This window comes from Anolis sagrei, chromosome 4, assembly GCF_037176765.1.
Source record: "Anolis sagrei isolate rAnoSag1 chromosome 4, rAnoSag1.mat, whole genome shotgun sequence".
Lineage (NCBI taxonomy): Eukaryota > Metazoa > Chordata > Lepidosauria > Squamata > Dactyloidae > Anolis > Anolis sagrei.
In genome coordinates, this window is record NC_090024.1 from 219,357,369 (window position 1) to 219,377,567 (window position 20,199).

The 20,199-nt window shown below is 40.9% G+C and overlaps 1 protein-coding gene across 4 annotated transcripts in view; it reads left to right on the plus strand.

The window, feature by feature from the left end:
- Positions 1-18,584, plus strand: part of EYA2 (EYA transcriptional coactivator and phosphatase 2) — a 177,715-nt gene extending 159,131 nt beyond the window's left edge. For all 4 annotated transcript variants that reach the window (XM_060772168.2, XM_060772170.2, XM_060772169.2 and 1 more), the window contains exons 11-16: positions 2,499-2,557; positions 4,256-4,416; positions 10,573-10,687; positions 11,228-11,349; positions 13,142-13,242; positions 17,752-18,584. In XM_060772168.2, the coding sequence (XP_060628151.2) occupies positions 2,499-2,557; positions 4,256-4,416; positions 10,573-10,687; positions 11,228-11,349; positions 13,142-13,242; positions 17,752-17,832 (639 nt within the window). In that variant the 3' untranslated portion in view covers positions 17,833-18,584. The remainder of the gene's footprint in view (positions 1-2,498; positions 2,558-4,255; positions 4,417-10,572; positions 10,688-11,227; positions 11,350-13,141; positions 13,243-17,751) is intronic.
- Positions 18,585-20,199: the final 1,615 nt, after the last annotated feature.

Here is a 20,199-nt window from a genome sequence, read left to right on the forward strand (position 1 = left end):
ATTAAATGCAGTAGTTTAAAAAAAATGTAATTTGACCCACAATCTGCTCATTTAAAGTCCCATTAATTTTTTATTAATAAAAGCTTTTCCCATGTGTAGCTGCAGCAAATTTCAAGGAGAGGTTTAGGGGGCAGGGAATAACTCCATGATTTGCATGTGCAGTACTTTGCAGCATACGTTTTTGTTTTCTGCCTGCCAAGGGTCATAGAAAGATCCTTCCTGAGTCTTTAGGAATTTGGAATGTCAAATCAAATAAAGAAACCATTGAAACAACATTTTAAAGGTTTTTGAGGTTGAGACCTCCTCCACTCACACAATAAAGAACTTGGAAGATAACGTTTGGAGTGCATATTATATAGTGGCTGAATTCCAAGTGCATAATATGTTAAGATGAACTTTGGTTGTTGTTCTTTCCTCCAATATTTGCATTACTCTTTATAGATATGCAAGAGGAATTGGGTTTATAGCAGCCATTTTATCTTTTAGTCTCCATTATACTGTTCCCAATTTCCTAGCATTTTCTAGACAACGTAGAATAGAAACAGATTTTATTAAAGTGAGCTTGGTTCTTAACATTGCCCAGTGTGGAGGGAGCAATGCAAAATTTTCATATATTGATATAGAATCATAGAGTTTGAAGAGATCTTGTGGGCCATCCAGTCCAACCCCCTGCCAAGAAGCAGGAAGTTTAACTCTATTTAAATACCTGAGGACAGAAAGAAATTTGCATTACATTTCCTCAGATCTAATTTCAGGCAACCGATCTGTTGTAGGAGTGCCTGTTTTTGCTGGTACTTATATTTTTGACAAACCAAGCAGACATTACATTGTGTTTTCATTCAAAGGAAATCAAACCCAGGTAGGATTTCCTGTGTTACATCTCACAGAACTTACAAATGCTGCTTTTTAGACCCAAATCTCCCAGCTAGTGGTGTCACTAAAACTTTATTTCAGAGATTCAGGGATCATCTACACCAGACAGTTTAGTCAGATATAAATCTCTCCAACACATATGTGCTGAATCTGGGGGCATTGTCCAGTCAGCACAGAACCACATCAGCCACATTGGATCATTACCTCTCATCACAACGAGAGCTCTTCTGCCAAGTAGAAGCTGTGGCAGTAGCTACAGGGGCACAATCCACTTCCTTTTCCTATGCCGATAGGCACAGTTAAGGTGTGAGAGGATAGTGTCCATCTGAACAAGGGGTCAGGCTGAATCACACCTGCCTCAAAATACTCTTGGAAAAGAGTATCCTGAGAAAGAGTCTTCTTGCCCAATATGCCAACGCACTACAGTGTTCCCTCACTTATCGCGGGTGTTATGTTCCAGGACCACCCGTGAAAAATGAAAATCTGTGAAGTAGGGATGCTATAAATGTATATCGAGTTCCGAGGGTGAGCAGAAGCGAGGAGAGATTTAAAGGCACCGCACAACTTTTTTCCCCTAGCTATCTCTGTTTTGTTTTGCAATCTCTCTTGATTGGCTGCCTCTCTCCCGAAGGGGAGGGTGAAACCCCCTTCTACACTCCATCGTTGCTAGAAGATGGGATTAGAATGCTGCTCTGGACAACAGCAACCATTCATAAACTGGGAGACAAAAACCAGCAAAACAGCAAGTTCGCAAAAAGCGAACCGCGAAGTAGCAAGGGAACATGTACTTGTTCATTCTTGTACTCTGTCTAGCTGGAAGTTTTTTGTTGTTGTTGTTGTTGTTTTTGTTTTTAGCAACATCAGCACTGGAAAGATGGTGTGAAAGAGGGCTGGAGAAAGACAGCAGCATGTCTTCAGTAAACAATGCAATAAACTTGGAGCTGGAGAAATCTGGGATTCTGCTCTAGCTGATCCTACTGTAGCTGTGTGTGTCAGCCTATAATAAGCAAGATGAACCCCCACTTGCTGATCATATGTGAACAGCAAAATAGTAGACCCTTACTGGAGAGGGGAAAGTCAGTAAATATGGTGGGAAATCAAAATAGAGGATGATGTTGCCTAAAATCCTCATAGAATTCTGTGAATTAGGCAAGCTGATTGTGTGATAAAGGCTTCATCTTGAAACTCCTTTTTGTTTTTTCTTAGCACTTCCTGCTTTTAAATAAGCTTGCAGGTTTAGGTTTAGAAAGTACTCATAATGCTTTCCTCTTGAAAGACAATGACATTTCTTTACATGTTTCGACACTGCCATGAATGAATAGCAAACAATTTACCCTTAGGTGAATAAATAATTGTGTGAGTGACTTTATTGTCTAAGAGAATTACTGTGTTTAATCACATATTACTCATGTTCTGGGAATGTGGTATCTGAAATGTTGCTTGTAATCTGATTACCATAATTGACCAGAAATTGTTGGGGAATCTTTCCTCGGAAGAGTTTCTGTTGCGCAAAACCTCTCCATTGTTGTTAGGTTTCGAGGTTCTTGAGGGAGGTGGAGGTATTCTGTCTCTTAACAAAGCAGTAGTTCTTTCTTGGCTGATATATTTTTGCAAATGATTTTTAGGATTGTGACCAGATACACATAGATGATGTGTCATCAGATGACAATGGGCAAGATTTAAGGTAAGCTATCTCTTCTGCAGCATCCAATGCAACCAGTTCCTAGCTATTTATTGATCCTTGAAGAACAGCCAGTGACATAAATGTAGGTCCTGAATTTTCGTATCTTACAAATCTTACATATTGAACTTTTGTATTTTCACAAGGCAGGCAGTTCAGTCTTTTATTTTCCCACACCTAGTTATTGTAGTTGTCTCAAAGATGAATTAGGTCTGACTCTTTTTGGTTAGTTTCAACTAGAGTTGAGTGGGTGTCTCAAGTCCACATAACAGTTCAAGGACATGTATCCTGTATATTTACATTAATCTTTCAAGCCTATCCCATTATATTGGGATAGGTCAAGCCTATCCCATTATATTTGTATGTGCCTTCAAGCCACCTATCAACTTATGACAACCATGTGAATTTCTTTGGGTTTTCTTAGATAAGGTGGGTTGCCATTGCTTTCCTACATCACCTGTTATTCCTTGGTTATTCTCTTTCCAGTTATTAATGAGGCCTGTCCCTACTTGGTTTCTTAGATCTGACCAGATTTGATACCTTCAAGGAAATTAAACTGGTTTTATGAGATTACATTTCTGAAAGCCAGGTTGCCCCTTAGGCAAAGGGCATGTTGGTCACTAGTGCCAACTCTTTAGTGGAGGTTATACAAAAGCCAGCTTGGCCCAAATTTTGCTATCTGAAACAAAGAACAATATGGCACCCACTGTATTGGGTCTGACTTATCTGGCAAATTAATCACGCTTTAACATCCATGATGGAAGATCAACCTTCACTCTATCACACAGATTAGGCTAGTCTACAGGAATCAGAGACATACACAGATCCATTGTTCAGCAGTCAGGAATTGCCAGGACAATTGGGAAAATTAGCTAAGGGAGCTTAATAGCTATCATTGTGCCCTCTCACACCTGCCAGTTGAGACAGCTGCTTTCTTTCCACCTAGTAGGACTGGGCTTCACAATAATGATTCAGGGATATAAAGGGCCTCCCAGTTTTCTTAAATTAGTGAAGGTTGCATAGGATTGTTTCTTTTGAACCAACATGTTAATCAAAGTTGAATGTTAGATTGTGACTCCAGAGTTCAGGGTCTGAATCCCTGCTCGGCCATGGAAACCCATTGGGTGAGCTTGGGCACATAATGCTCTCTCATCCCCTGAAGAAGGCAATGAACCAAGATAGGGTTTCCTTTAGGTTGTCATAAATTATAAAGGACTTGATGACACACAACAATAACAAATAAGAACTAAATGGGTATTTCATTTTGTAGTTCTTATTTGTTATTGATGGATACCCATTTAGTTCTTATTTGTTATTGATGGAGAACTGTGAGGGAGGGACATTGGCCAATTGTCGCTGCCATGATAGGCTTCCCAGTTATATCATTTTTTAAATGTAGGGTCTGAAAAGGCTTCAGAGGACTGGCAGTAGGCTTTGCGTTTGTGAAAGTGGATTTCAGGGGCCAGTTAAAGTACATCAACCAGTAGCTAAATGCTAAGCAAAAAAAGCAAAGCACTGTGAGAAATTAGATGGCGAAACAACTCCTTTTTTGTCTCCACTCACTGTTTAATAAGGCTAGAAGTCTGGAACATGTCCCCAATTTCTGTCTCTCCTCTTTTCTCTTTACTAGTTTTTGCATCCCAATGGGAAGTGTAGGTTATAATTTCACTCCTTCCCCCTCTCCTCCTTCCTTTGCCACAGCACATATAATTTCTCAGCAGATGGCTTTCACAGTTCAACCGCTGGATCAAATCTTTGCCTGGGCTCTGGAGTGCACGGGGGAGTAGACTGGATGAGGAAATTAGCATTCCGCTACCGAAGGGTGAAAGAACTCTACGACACCTACAAAAACAATGTCGGAGGTAAGTGTCTTCCCAACCTGTCAGGGAAATCAGCTCCACATCTTGCTATGAGTCTTTCTGTACTTCACCTGGATACACAGACCACCCTACATAGCTTACAATTTAGAACTGGAAGTGCAAAATAACAGGAAATATTTCAGAATATTCATTTCTAGTTATTCTGAAAAATAAGTGTAGAAGACTTGGGAGCATATTGACTGAGTTGCTGTGAGTTTTCCAAGCTGTATGGCCATGTTCCAACATATGGACTTTTGCAGGAATTGCAATAACTCCTGGTGATCAGAGCAGCAAAATAATAGCTTTCATTGCTGTTTCCAATCCCCAATGCATTAATTCTGTATTGTAAATAGAGAAATATTTTGGCCCAAGTCACGTGATCAAGTCTAAATTACACACTAAACATTTGTACCTAGCAAAGAGTAATAAGTAGCGCTCTATGTATTGGACTACATGACCCCTGACTATTGGCTGTGCTGGCTAGGACTAAGGGCCTCATCAGACAGTGTAAATTTAGTGTTCTAGGATGCCTTTAACCTGTCTTGGGGATGGGGCTCCACACCGGCCATCACATGATGTCGTCATGTGATTTCCAGTGGAGGCCCCACCCCCAACTGGAGTGGAAGCTTGTTGGAGGTTTTCCCCACAGCACAAACACAGGGAACTTCCAACGTTGTGCTGGCTCCAAAGGGGCCAGCACAGGTCCTCTGCAGAATGGTGATGCTTCCCACATCTGATGGGGAAAGTGTCACAGAGACAGAGAGAGGCATGCTGGGTACCAGATTCTCCCCAGTGCCCCCCTCTTTTCTCCATGATGCCAGGCAAAACAGGACGCTTTGTCTGACCTTTCTGATGAGGTCCCTAAAATTATTCAAATATCAAGGTTGAGAAGGAGTTTTACACTTAAGCTCTTGTTGCATTGCTTCAGACTTGCTGACTTAAGGCAAAGTTATCACATTTATTTGGAAAGATTTGTTCAGAGCAGGTTTGTCATTGCCTCCCCCTAAGGCTAAAAGAGTATGATTTGTTCAAAGTTCCCTTGTGGATTTACACAATATCCCCAGAGTCCTTATTCAATATTGAAGCTGCAACACTATACTGATGGGGTGAGCAAAAGGAAGGATTTGGGGAGCCACATTTGTCACTACATCGGACTCAAAGGTATGCACCATTCAGCATATCCCCATGCCTTAGAAAGTAATTTTATTGTTTACTTTCTTGGGGGGGGGGGGGTAAAAATATTACTTCCTCATGTTCTCAAAGGAACATGGAATCGATTTTGCCATGTTTGTAGTGTGGCATTGGTCCAGTGAAATGCTTTATCTTTCTTTTTTCATTTTAGTTTTTACTTTAATTCTTCGTCACTCATTTATTAAACTCCAAAAGAAAAAAAAAGCTTAGTGAACTGAATATTAAAAATGCACATGAGCATGAAAATATGTGTGCATGGGTGTATATGCCTATTATGGTTGAGTTCAACACAACACAAGGGTTGTTATGTAGCATAATCTATACATAACTCCACATGTGGAAGAATGTGCTGTGCAATTCTAATGTAGGATCGCAACCAAAGGACTTGGACATTCCAGTTGGGACTACATGCTTTGCCTCATGGTTCGTTCCATGAGTTCAGTTCGTTCCAACTGAAATGACGTTGAAAGTTTCTTGGTGATACATTGCTACTGATAACAATTGCCTGAACTCTTTAGGTATTGGAGATAACGAACTAGAAAGACACGTGGTTGCTTTAAAAGAATAGGTATTCAGATTTACAAAACATTATCTTGGCATCATCTGTGGCTAGAGTGGGCCTTTTGTAAAGCTGATGGACCTTAACTGCCTAATTTTGGCCCATTCCCAATAGTCAACAACAACAATATACACTTTCAGCCAATATTTTCTGCCTGAGGTGACTGTCTTGCTTTGCTTCACTAAGTCCCAAGGTTGGCCCTGCAAACATTAGTGGAAAGGAGAGTTATTCATAGATCTATGGGGAAATACACATCTGGGGGGGAAACTGCCATTCACTTTCATAACCTCATCACAAAACAGTGGGGAGCCCCACCTGTGCTGAAATCCAACATATCTTGCAGCGGTTCTGCCCCAGCATTACCTCATCACATCTGTCACATAGGTAGAGCCAGAACAACAACCAAAAAGGAAAAGCGATAGAAATAGGAACTGGGCCTCCAGGTATATTAAACATATGCATTGTCTGCCTTTATAATCCAGAATAATGACCTTCCTGTGGTTAATGGGGGAAATGACTTGGCACACAACTTTTTCTGGGGAATTGAATTCATGGTTTGGCCTTTCCAGTCCTCTGCTTCAGCTCAGACCATTGGCTGCGCACTACAAATTGCTAATCTGCAGGAAATAGTCTGCAAACTTTAATGGTTATTGTTTAAGTTCAGTTCATGTTCTGCCGAATATGTTTTAAAGGTTCACATAAAATGGTAACACTGATAGAGGTATTTTTTAAAAAGAGCTCACCCACTCCAAACCCTGAGGTGCCCCTGGCTCTGAACTTCATTGACACACATGTTTCAGTGGAGCTTCAAGGTTGGTGATGTGTTTTAATTGTGTTGTGCCCTGCCTTGAACCATGAGGAGTGGATGCAGATGATGGTGGTGGTGGTGATGATGATGGTGATGATTATGTCTTCCATTTTCCCCAATGTTATTATTTTTTTCCAATCAGGCATCTTATTTTATGTGATAGAGCTCCCTAGCAGATCATTTTAAGAATGCCATCAAATTCTAAATCTCAGGATGCAGAGATTTAACATGACTGTTAATAGTGGTATTCTAAACTGTCTAGTGTGCTTAGTGTGTGAAAGCAATTACCATGCTTAGTGTGTGTGTGTACACGTGTGTGTGTGTGTGTTTAAAATAGTGGTCAGGATTGCACTTTGTGGACCCACTTTCATGCTGCAGTCCAAAAGACAATAGTGGGTGGGGGTTCCGTTAAGTTTTACGGCATGGAGGCCAGCATGATGCACTCTGGATCCTGATCCTACCCTTCTAACTGGTGCTAATTTTAAAATGCCATTTTAATGTTAGCCACATAAGTGATGTAATATCCAAACTGGGTCAAAGTATCCCACTGAGTTATAAAAAAATCACAAAAGAAGAAACCAGCATATGACCCATTCAGGAATGAATTACAGTAGACTCTTGCTTATCCAACCTTTGCTCATCCAATGTTCTGTATTATCCAACGCAGTCTGCCTCCCGCCCGGATCCACAGCTATTTCAATACATTGTGATGTTTTGGTGCTAAATTTGTAAATACAGTAATGACTACAGAACGTTACCATGTATTGATCTGCTTTTTCTGTGAATTTGTTGTAAAACATGATGTTTTGGGGCTTAATTTGTACAATCATAATGTAATTTGACATTTAATAGGCTTTTCCTTAATCCCTCCTTATTATCCAACATTTTCGCTTATCCAATGTTGTGACGGCCTGTTTATGTTGGATAAGCGAGACTCTACTGTAGTTATATGCATACAGACACATATTACTTTGGTTCTTGCAGTGTGATAAAATACTTTTAGAAGTAATCTAGAACTTAAGGTAAGTTCTTACTTTGACAAGAAACTCTTAAGAGTTTGTAAAAAACACATACATTTTATTTTGAGGCCTGGGCAAAGAGGTTCAGTGATTCTTAGCTTAGCTGGTTGCTGCAGTTGGTGAGGGTGAAACTTCCCCTAATGGGGTGAGAGGTTCCAATTTTAGTGACTGCTGCTTTGATCCAAGACATCAGGTGTCAAAGGTTGGGTATTTTCATGTCAGTCAGAGGGTAGACTGTTCCATATCAACAGTTCCATTTTTGGTGATCAAAAGACCTGGAAGAAAAAGGTATTTCTTGTATCATGGTGAGTTTTAGAAGGAGCTAGGAACTCACACTGGGCATGCCATAATCTTGTCTTAAATGTCTTTGGGGAAAGGTGGGCATTTGACTTCCTCCTTGCCACCCCACTCATATTTAAAGTGATCCATTTTTAAAATATCTTAAAAACCTGGAGCTGGCTCTCTGCATTCCCGTAGAAGTGCGTTCAAAATTGATACTGGTTGTAGTTTATAGAATCATAAAATCATAGAGTTGGAAGAGACCTCGTAAGCCATCCAGTCCAACCACCTGCCAAGAAGCAGGAAAACCACATTCAAAGCACCCCCGACAGGTGGCCATCCAACCTCTGTTTGAAAGCTTCCAAAAAAGGAGCCTCCACCACACTCTGGTGCTGCTGAACAGCTCTCACAGTTAGGAAGTTCTTCCTCGTGTTCAGATGGAATCTCCTTTCCTGTAGTTTGAAGCCCTTGTTCTGCATCCTAGTCTCCAGGGCAGCAAAAAACAAGCTTGCTCCCTCCTCCCTATGATTTCCCCTCACATATTTATACATGGCTATCATCTCTCCTCTCCGCCTTCTCTTCTGCAGGCTAAACATGCCCAGCTCTTTGAGCCACTCCTCATGGGGCTTGTTCTCCAGAGCCTTGATCATTTTGATCACCCTCCTCTGGACACATTCCAGCTTGTCAACATCTCCCTTCAGTTGTGGTGCCCAGTATTCCAGGTGTAGTCTCACCAAGGCTGAATAGAGGAGCAACATGACTTCCCTAGATCTAGACACCATACTTCTATTTATGCAGGCCAAATCCATTTGCTTTTTAAGTTGCCGCATGACATTGTTGGCTCATGTTTAACTTGTTTTTCCCCAAGGACTCCAAGATCTTTTTCACACATACTACTGTTGAGCCACATGTCCCCCATTCTGTATCTTTGCATTTCATTTTTTTCTGCCTAAGTGGAGTATCTTGCATTTGTCCCTGTTGAACTTCATTTTATTAGTTTTGTAAGTTAGTTACTAAAAGGAATAACCAGATGAGTTTTCAGAGCTGTCACAGGAATTACCAAACTGACCATCCCTTTTCTGAAATGCTTGGGTTAGATGTATTTCAGATTTTTTCAGATTTTGGAAAACCTGTATTTGCATATAGGTACATATTGGAAATGGGACCCTTCTCTAAATTCCTTTATGTTTCATATACACCTTATACACATAGCCTGATAATTTTGCACATAAAACAAATTTCTGTACATTGGAGCATCAGAAATCAAAGGTATCAGACACCCACATGGACAATTTGGGAACGTATAAAATTTCCAGATAAGGAATAATTAACTAGTACCAAGAACTGTATTTAAAGCAATAGTAGTCCTCATAGTAACCTATAGATATGAGAACTGGACCATAAGGAAGGCTGAGCGAAGGAAGATAGGTGCTTTTGATCTGTGGTGTTGGAGGAAAATTCTGAGAGTGCCTTGAACTGCGAGAAGATCCACCAGTCCATATTCCAGGAAATAAAGCCCGACTGCTCACTGGAGGGAAGGATGTTAGAGACAAAGATTAAGTACTTTGGACACAGGAAGACAGGAAAGCTTAGAGAAGACAATGATGCTAGAGAAAATTGAAGGAAAAAGGAAGAGGGGCCGACCAAGGGCAAGATGGATGGATGGTATCCTTGAAGTGACTGGCTTGACTCTGAAGGAACTGGGGGTGGTGACTGCTGGCAGGGAGCTCTGGTGTGGGGTGGTCCATGAGTTCACGAAGAGTAAGAAGTGACTGAATGAATAAACAACAACAACAAGAAACCAAGAACTGGAGCTCGAATTCTGGCACCATTTGTTTCATGTTTAAAAATTACAGTCCTGTTTTAGGCAGATCTACCCAAGATGGCTTTCAAGATTTAAGCATGTAAAACATAATGGATCAATAAGAAAAATAATTAACATGATTCTAAAATCAGAATGATTTTAGCTATTTTCCAAATAAGATATTTGTAGATAACACATAAAACAGAAAGGGCCAAAACAAGAAGAGGCTGGCCTAGAACAATAGACTCTTTTTCATCCTAAGCCCCTTTCTGCAGTTCAGTGACTCCCACCCTCCATCTCCATTTTTGGCACACAGTGATATCAACTGTGCACGTAGGCGACTAGTGGATGGATGGGCTTGTCTTTAGGGCACAAGAATGACAAGATGGATCTCTGTTTCCTTCCGACTCAATGACTCTGGTTTTGCAAAAGCCATGCGCAAGCTGTTCTGTGCCCTCCCATTGGAGTGAGCTACAAATGCTGCTTTCTCTATCTGCAGGTTTAATAGGAGCTCCTAAGAGGGAAACCTGGCTGCAGTTGAGAACAGAACTGGAAGCGCTGACTGATCTCTGGCTAACACATGCTTTGAAAGCTCTGGATTTGATACATTCCCGGTAAGAACGGCTTAAGAAGTCGTCTCTAGGCTGCAAATGTTTCATTTTCCTCTTGTGTTTTCCAAACAAACCAAGGCATATTCATTTACAGGACACCTTTGGTCAAATTTGTGGGAGGCCCATCTGGACATGAGATGGAGAACTAGATGTAAAACTAGAACAATCAAGCCCAACTCCTGGCTCCCAGATCTGCCTTTTGTGGAACGCGGGAAAGTAATAAAGGGAGTTGACTGCCCAAGGGGGGCGTAGTGTAAATGCTGTTGGAGTTTTACACCATTTATATCCCCGGTGTGTGATTACTTGTGACGTACTTCACTTTCAGACTAGTTTTGAGTTCTAATAAATTATGGAAGGAGAAAAATGTTTAAAAGTCTAGCCACTGCTGACTGTGTTAATCACTGATTTCATGGGACTCGTTGCTGGCAAACCTTGCATCCTGCTTCCAATTTAGACTAGTAGGGTTAGAAAACAATGATCTCTATTTAAGCAAGGGAGGGGTTGCCTTTTGCTTTCATTCTCATGCTGTTTTCTGTTTTGTAGGCCTAACTGTGTAAATGTTTTGGTAACTACAACCCAGCTCATACCAGCACTTGCAAAAGTACTGTTATACGGTCTAGGATCAGTCTTCCCTATCGAAAATATTTATAGTGCAACAAAGACAGGTAAGAACAATCCTTACAAGGTAAAGATTTCCCTTTGACATTAACTCTAGTTGTGTTCTGGAAGGTGGTGCTCATCTTCATTTCTAAGCTGAAGAGCTGGTATTGTCCATAGATGCCTCCAAGGTCATGTGGCCAGCATGATTGCATGGAGTGCCATTACCTTCCTGCCAAAGTGGTACCTATTGATCTACTCACATTTGCATGTTTTCAAACTGCTAGGTTGGTAGAAGCTGGGCTAACAGTGGGAGCTCATCCTGCTCCCTGGATTCGAACTGCCGACCTTTTGGTCAGCAGGTTCAGCAGCTCAGTGGTTTAACCTGTTGTGCCAACAGGAGCAATGGATTAATAAGAACAACCTTATTAAAATGTAATTGTGTAAATAAAGGTGATAGAGTGACAATTACATTCTGTGAATGTTAACCACACCAGTCTAGAATGCTTGGAAAACTTTACAAACATCTCTCCAGTTTTGCAGGCTCCACACTCGCAGTTTTGATTATTCACAAGTTTGAAATGCCACAGCCTCCTGAAGTTGAGGCTGCCATGTAAACATTCACATGGCAACCCTATCCTTAGGAGGTGAGCAAAGGGGCTGTTCAGGAGGCCTGTGTGCCACAAGTGTTTGTTCTACCTGGTGTCTCCCTTCATTTCTTGGGTGAAACAAAGACTTTTGGCTCACAGGCAAGAGGAGGAGACAACCATGTGCTGCTTCTCTTACCCCACAGATCCGGCTCCTCTTCTTCTTTCTGTATTCTGTGAATCTCTGTTTTGCCAGGGCAAGGGGAGAGCAGTACCTGGGGAAACAGGAAAATGTAGCACACAGGAATAGGGAGCAAATCAAATCTACCAAATAAGGATGGCATGGGTGAGATGGTTTCCTCTTCTTCGTCCTATTTACTGCAAGTCTCAGTTCTACTCAGTCTCTCTCTTCTTTTCCTGGGCTAAACATTGACTCATGGCATGCAGGTAAGAAGACGGGCAGGATTTAACAATTGAGCCAGTGGGTCCAATGTAGTTGGGATAACCAATAGAATCTATGACCATATTGCATTACTTGTTCAGAGAGTATGGGACATAACAAAAACAAACAGTGGTCTAAATTAGAGATTATGAACATTTGGCCCTCTAGATTCTGGACTTTAGCAATACTTATTCCTTGCCAAAATAGTGAAACAATGAGGAATCCTGGCACTTGAGCTCCAATAAGATCTGAATGACCACATGCTTCACAATCCTCATCTCAAAAAAGAATACTATAATTTACTTCAGCCACAACAGAATAATGTAGCAGAAGGGCTATGTTTGCTTTGTGCTAGGTTTAAATAATATTATTAGTGACAGATGCACCATTGTTAAGCGTAGGACCAGTAAATTGCTTGAGGAAGACTATCAATCCTGCAGGACCCTCCAGATATCATTGAACTGAAACTCCCAATATTCTTACAAATTGTATCCTGGGCTATTCAACGACATTTGAAAAACCTCATGGTTTCAATTCCTGGCATAGACTGGTTTTCATCAAGACGTGTGTACAATATGAATTACACAGTCAAAATAATAATAAATAAATCAAGGTTGAATTTTCAAGTGCTAGAAAATGCCTATAAATGGTCTATAATCTTTAAAGAAAAGGTGAGAGAAAGAATTACCTTCTTGCAAAGGAAGGGACTAGCTAGATAATCAGTTATCCAAAGTATAAATAAATGCAAGCAGAGAACTGACATTGTGGATCTGCTTTGATTCCGTGATCCACTTTTTTTCAGAAAACTAATCCTCTTCTTTTATCATGCAGGGAAAGAGAGCTGCTTTGAGAGGATAATGCAAAGATTTGGACGGAAAGCTGTATACATTGTAATAGGAGATGGTGCTGAAGAAGAACAAGGGGCAAAAAAGGTGCCATTTTCTATTTTAGAATTCCATTTTTTGAAATATGAAACCTTTCCCTGTTCCTGAAACAAGGATAAGGATTCCTTTCTATTCTTAGGTATTTGCAATAAGATTTTTTCCCCCTAGCTTAACATTTCATAAAGTATCTTGAGCAATTTCCTACTGGCATCTTCTGTGGCCTTTTCAGTGGTTTCCGCTTGCAAAAGTAAGCCCTTGGTTAGCAACCACATTGTCAAGTACATATATAAGGAAGAAGAACAGATTTGAGAGTGTGATGACCTGCCATTTCCCATTTCTATGGCGTGGCTCCATTTACCAAAACAAGTATGTGGAAGGATTTGCTAAATATACTTCTATAAAGTGAATGCTTTATACACGTATCCAGTAACAAATGACTAATTGCTACTTCTCTTTTCTCTATTTCTCCTATTTTTCATTTTTGTTTATTTTGTAATAAATAATGTGTTGTCGTTTAAAGAAAACAGAAACACATTTTAAAGATCTTGAAACAACGTGTGTGTGTAGAGCCACAATGGATTCTCACCATGGTTAAAATAGGTTAATAGTTTGGATTGCCAGAGCCTGAGATCATGGTCTAAATCTAGAGTGGGAATTATGCAACCCACCTCCAGATGTCTGGCATCATCCGGAGGGCTGCATGATTCCCACCCCTAGTCTAAAATGACTAAGATTCAGTAACTAAACTCCCCAAATCTAGAGTGGGTGAGGGCTACCTGGAATTGTTGGAGCGCAGCTCACATCATCCCTCACCTTGGAGTGCTGGCTTAAACTGAAGGAATTTCTGTTCAAACAGCATCAGGAAAGGCATGATATGCCCACATCACCTTTAAATGCTAGCAGGTAGTAGTCACAGAGTCAGACAAGATTGTGGAATGAAAGATACATTCATTTGATTTATATCCCACCTTTTTCTAATGATGGAATTCAAAGTAGCTTATGAAATAGTACAAATAAAAATAGAAACATTACAAAGTAAAAAATGCAAGCTAACGTCCAACTCTCCAATTTTAGGGTTTTAAGCCTGACTTAAGTGAAGGCAAAGGTTTCCCCTTGACATTAAGTCTAGTCAAGTCCAACTCTTGGGGTGGTGCTCATCTCCATTTCTAAACCGAAGAGCCGGTGTTGTCCCTAGGTCATGTGTCCAGCATGACTGCATGGAGCACTGTTACCTTCCCGCCAAAGCAATACCTATTGATCTTCTCACATGTGCATGTTGTTGAAATGCTAGGTTGGCAGAAGCTGAGGCTAACAACAGGAGCTCACCCCATCCTGCAGACTCAAACCGCCGACCTTTCGGTCAGCAAGTTCTGCAGTTTAGCAGTTTGACCCACTGCACCACTGCAGCCCCTAAGCTTGACTTAAGACATTACAATTCACTTTTCTGTTAGTTGCACCATTACAGTAACCAACCTCCCCCACCCCTCCAACCTACCCTTTTGAGCCCACATCCCACCCAACATTACCATTTCTCATTTGCCACAGAACAATTTAGAAATGGTCCAGCCCTGTTTCTCTGTGTATCCGGATGTACTGTTAACAGCCAGCTCGGCCTACAGAAGGAGAACTCAAAGTAGTCAGCTATCATCACCACCACCACCCACTCTCCAGCGACTTGGAAATGGAAAGAGGGCTGGACAGCTCAAAAAGCTTGGCTTTGGAATCCCAATACAGAATCTCAGCCATGTTTTTTTTCAAAAACAGCCAAAGAAAAATACAGCACCCACCCAGTTAAAAGCTTCTTCTGCCACAAGTGAGAATCAGATGCCAAAGGCCTGCCTTAAACAAAAGATCTTTGCCTGCCAGCAAAAAGGCAATAATTAGGGAGTCAGTTTAGTCTCCCACAGGAGGAAGTCAGGGAAAGGTCACAAAGAAAGCCAGTTTGGATCAGCACAGCAGTTCCGAGTGGAACACACCCAAAGTTGCTTTATACCAAGTCAGACCATTAGTCCATCTGACCCTATAGTGCTTGTACAGGCCAGTAAAAATGGAGGGGAGAGAAGGGGACAGAGAGGAAAAAGAGGTCGCTCTGCTAACATTCGGCTTTGGTTCCCAAGTGGTACAAGCTTTCGTCTATCCACAACTAGCATGCAGCCTCTGGCAAATCAACCTCAAGTATGTTCAGCATGCAACTAGGGTGGAAAAGGATTGAAGCTCCCAGCTTTACCAACCAACAACAATAGTGGACTCTCCTTTGTGTAACCCATTTCCTCCTATGAAAATAAACCTTCTGCCTAAAGTTGATGGGTCGATCAATAAAGTGACCTTTCTTCCTGCCTTTTGTTGACCACTTAGAATTTTTTGTAAATTGTACCGCTCCCAGACACGTATGCTTGTTCATCAGGAGTTAAAGAGCACCCCCACCAAAAAGGGCAAGAAAAGAGAAGGCCCAGATGGGACTCCTATGAACTTCAAGAAAGTGAAGTAGTGATAACAGTGTGGAGCCCTAGGTGGGGCTCCTATGGACTTCAAAGTGAATGGGGTCAGTGCGCATGAGTGCCTCAAAGGCCGCTGGGCTTCCTAACAGTAGGGTTCAGCAATGTCTTTTACCAACTGTGCTCCAAGAGGCCCCCTTTTGCCAGTGTCTCCTGCTTTAAGCCTCTTTTCCCATTAACGGGCACACATTCTTAGCTGGAGCTGTCAGGGCCTTTGATTGATGATGATCATTAGCACGGGTGACTACACACCTGAGCTTTTTAAACCCATGGGGAGGACAGGGCGCCTTTCACTGCTTCACCGGCAGCACTGATGATATCTCGGCCTGAGTGGGTCATTTCTCTTCACCTGTCGGAGGAGTGATAAATTGATGGGCGCTGAGCAGCAGGCGTGGCTGAGCTGCCAACTTTTCCTCTCTTTAGAGAAAGAAAAACAGAACATTCAATGGGGGAAGTGAGACCATGTGGGAAACAGAGAAGAAGAAGGAGTGCAGAATGGGGCTGACACTATCCTTTAGGTGGGAGCACTTCACGCTGGATCCATTTTTATGTAACTTTAATCACACAAATCAGGGTGAGCCCTAACCTTAAAGATAGAGAGATTATGGACTCAGGCAACAGAAGACAGCAGTAGCTACAGGGAGAGAGACAGCAGCATTTCTAATGTTAGAGGGCAAAATTGTGTGTGAAGCACAACTTGCACAAAGCAATTTCTATTATGTGTCTGTACTGAGTAAACTAGGAGTTTGGAGTCTTGAAAAGACAAGTGTAGAATAGTTCAACATGTATTATTATTATTATTATTATTATTATTATTATTATTTACCCCGCCCTTCTCCCCCCCGAGGGGGGACTCAGATAAGCACCGTACGATGCTATCATCATATAAATAATCAACAAGTACATTAAAACATTAAAAACAATTCATTAAAACAACAGATTAAACACGCCAGTTAAGCCAAATCCAGTCTGGGTTAATTCAATGTCGCGATATCCTAAGTCTTCTTTCCAGTTGCCGCTGTCCACTAATCGAATGCCTGGACCCAAAGCCAAGTCTTCACTTTTCTTCTCTTTTTTCTCTTCTCTTTTCTTCACTTTTCTTCTCTTTCTTCTCTTCTCTTTTCTTCACTTTTCTTCTAAAGGACAGGAGGGGACATAGACCTATTACACTACACTGTGCTACGTATCTCAGCCAGTGTGTCCAAGCTACACATTAGCATAATCCCTTTAGTAAAGGAAAACTGCTCTCCACTCCATCTGATACATTAGTATTCCTGGAAACCATGTAGATGGGAAAACAACAACAAAATTGATTTTTACCCTTATATCAATGTGATAGTATATTATTGGGTTCAAGTTCCTGACTGTGACAAAGGAGGATGCAAATATGGAGGAGAAATGTCCATCTGGCTTGGATTTAACTGTATTGATCCAGGCAATGTCTGTTTTCCTTTTTGAAGGTATTTTTATTGCCTGGGTTGACTATGTGGCCATTTGCCATTTTCCATTCTTCTGTTTTTCTTTCTACCTATGAGGATTCGCATTTTGTCTCTCTCTAGGCAAAATGTAGCTGTGTGGACTTTTTACCCTTTACCTCTTTATAAGATGATATTATTTAGTAGGCTAGTTAGCTCTAAGACCTTTTCTATCAAGAATGTATTTCTTTTACTTCAATAAATATTTTTGAACCTAAAGTTCTGACTTTGCAATCCTGATCCATCCTAACGATAGAAGCTTATCCCAGTTTCACCACACATAAGTTTCCACTGGTTATGAAGTTTACTTCTAGTACTCTGCTGTATTTATGTTGGAATCACCCCAACTGAGGGTTATTTGAGCCAAACAAAAACAGCATGTGGAGCAATTTCAAGGACATTACACTAAGTCAGGTGGAGGATATAGGCTCAAGGTAGCATCTACACTATGTTGTTGGATTAAGTTCTGTGTCGGTTTCTGAAATTATTTTGCAATTCTGCATGAAAGAATTAGCCACATCCACACTAGTTCACTTTGTGGATGAGGATTTGGAAACGTCTATTGAATCTTTTTGTCTTACTTCTAGCACAACATGCCTTTCTGGAGGATCTCCTGCCATGCCGACCTCGAAGCTCTGCGCCACGCACTGGAGCTGGAATACTTGTAGCAAGTCCAAACAGTTCTCTGCAGTGGGCTTTGGATCACCCCTGAAGACACTGTCTATTTTGGCATTTTATGCAGTCCTTTTCCTAAGGTGGAGCAAATGTCTAGGAAAGCATTTACAAGATCTGCACCAGGAACACAGTGTACCAAGTTCCTTTCTCTCTGAAAGGAGGATAAACCTTTAAATGACCTAATAACTGGATGCTCAGAACTGATACGGGACTTTTGCCATGTAAATTACTTCCAGGCATACAGAAGACCAGTCATGGTTTTATTCATTAGGGTTATTTTTTTTCCTTGCTTTAATAAATGGGAATTGGGTGGGAAGACATGACGTCGAGCTTCTAGACATATTTGATGGACAGTTTTATGAATTCAGATGAGTTTCTGAGGAAAAGTGGGGGATGGGCAGATTGAAATAGATGATTTTTTGTATTTTTTTAATTTATGAACTAATCCTATTACTCTGATATTAAGCTCATACCTGTGTTTGTATCTGCTGGGTTGGATGGATTCAGCCCATTCTAATTTAATAGTTCTTTTCTCCAAGTAAAATCTGGAGAACAGTCTTTATCATGTCCATTTGAAATGAGCACATTTGGGACCGTTGATGTAAGAACGACACCAAGTTTTGGAAAACCATGACATGTGAGCTTCACATGTATCTGCATAGGCTGTCATCTTGTTTTCTCATGATTGGGAAGAGGAATTACCCTGTGGTGACTGAATGGCAATAAAACTATGTTTACAATTTTAGGGCTGAACTGTATATATTTTGACATGGATGAAACTTGTTGTCTTGAATGCCCTAAACATTTCCTTACATATAACCAATAGTTTCCTTAAAATGACCGCAAATTGATGACTCCTGGAAGTATTTAGAGCTGCATGGTGCAAATTCCGAATGGTTCTTGTATCTTCAGTAATTTCGCATAATAATAATAATAATAATAATAATAATAATAATAATAATAATAATGGATGCATTGTACTCATTATAGTGCTGCAGTAATTAAAAATAGGTTGCAGATTCACTCCTTCCACATAGTTCAGTATGATCCCCATATCCATGGGATCTATAACTGCGTTTTAATCTGTCAGCTTCCAATAAAATATGGCCTTCCAATGTGACTCTATGGCAAGTCAGCACAACCTGTTGCTCTCTAAATGTTTTGGTCTTCAGCTCCCAGAATTCCTGACAGTTGGACAAGCTGACTAGGGCTTCTTGGAGCCCCAAACACGTGGAAAGCCATCGATTGTGCAGGTCTGGTCTATGGTATTCTTCAAGCAAAAGTCTTTCATTTCAATAGTGATCGCAATTTTGCATATCAGCAAGAGAGACATTCCTGGACTTCGTGTGGATATAGGGAAGCCATACAGTATAGAGTTTATGGGCTGCACTAAATTGAAAGACCTGAATTTATCCTAAGACCTAGCCGGGCCAACATTATGTTCCCAGAGAAGACATCTGAAAGGCCCACAAGCAAGTCATAAGTGCAATAGCACCTTTGTGTTCATATTCCCTTTCAATGGTGTCTTACATAGCTATTCCAACTAAGGAGCTTATTGTTAGTCTTGTTTCTTATTCATCATATTTTACCATATATGCCACAAGAGCCTTTTTACCATTTGTTTCAACCACTATTATGGGAAAGAATAACGTGTATCTCCGAAGTAGTGCTAGCTGAAGGACTGAGAATCTGTGATCATCCAGAGGCTGTTGGACTGAAACTCTCATGATCTTATATTGGCTGGTTATGCTGGCTAGGACATGGGAATTGCATCCAACCACATCTGAAAAGTCAGCTATTCCCCTATCCTAGATCTGTTAGGCTTTTTTTGCTACTAAATAGATGCTACAAAAATGGTCTTCATTGTAACAAGTTCTTGCAATATTTATTCCTTTAATTCATCTGTTCAGCAGTGGAACTCTCTGCACCAGAGTGTGGTGGAGTCTCCTTTGGAGGCTTTTAAACAGGCTGGTTGGCCATCTGTCAGGGATGCTTTGAATGCGATTTTCCTGCTACTTGGCAGGGGGTTGGACTGGATGGCCCACGAGGTCTCTTTCATCTCTATGATTCTATTATTCCTCTGCATAAAAGTCTTACAGTATCAGAAAAGGGTTGCGTTCCATGCACTTCAATAGACGTGCTTGCCATTGAGCTGTATCATTATTTATTCCAAAATGAACTGAGAAGAATGGGTGAGTAAGGACACAAAAATGGGACAGCACAGAACATACTTTTCTGGCTCTACATTCATAGCTGAACTGCTGTCAAACACAGAAATACATTTGGCTGCAAGGCAAGGACAGGAAACCAAAGGGAGAAAATGGAAAACTGGAAAAAATATAAAGCTGTCAGGCTTCCAA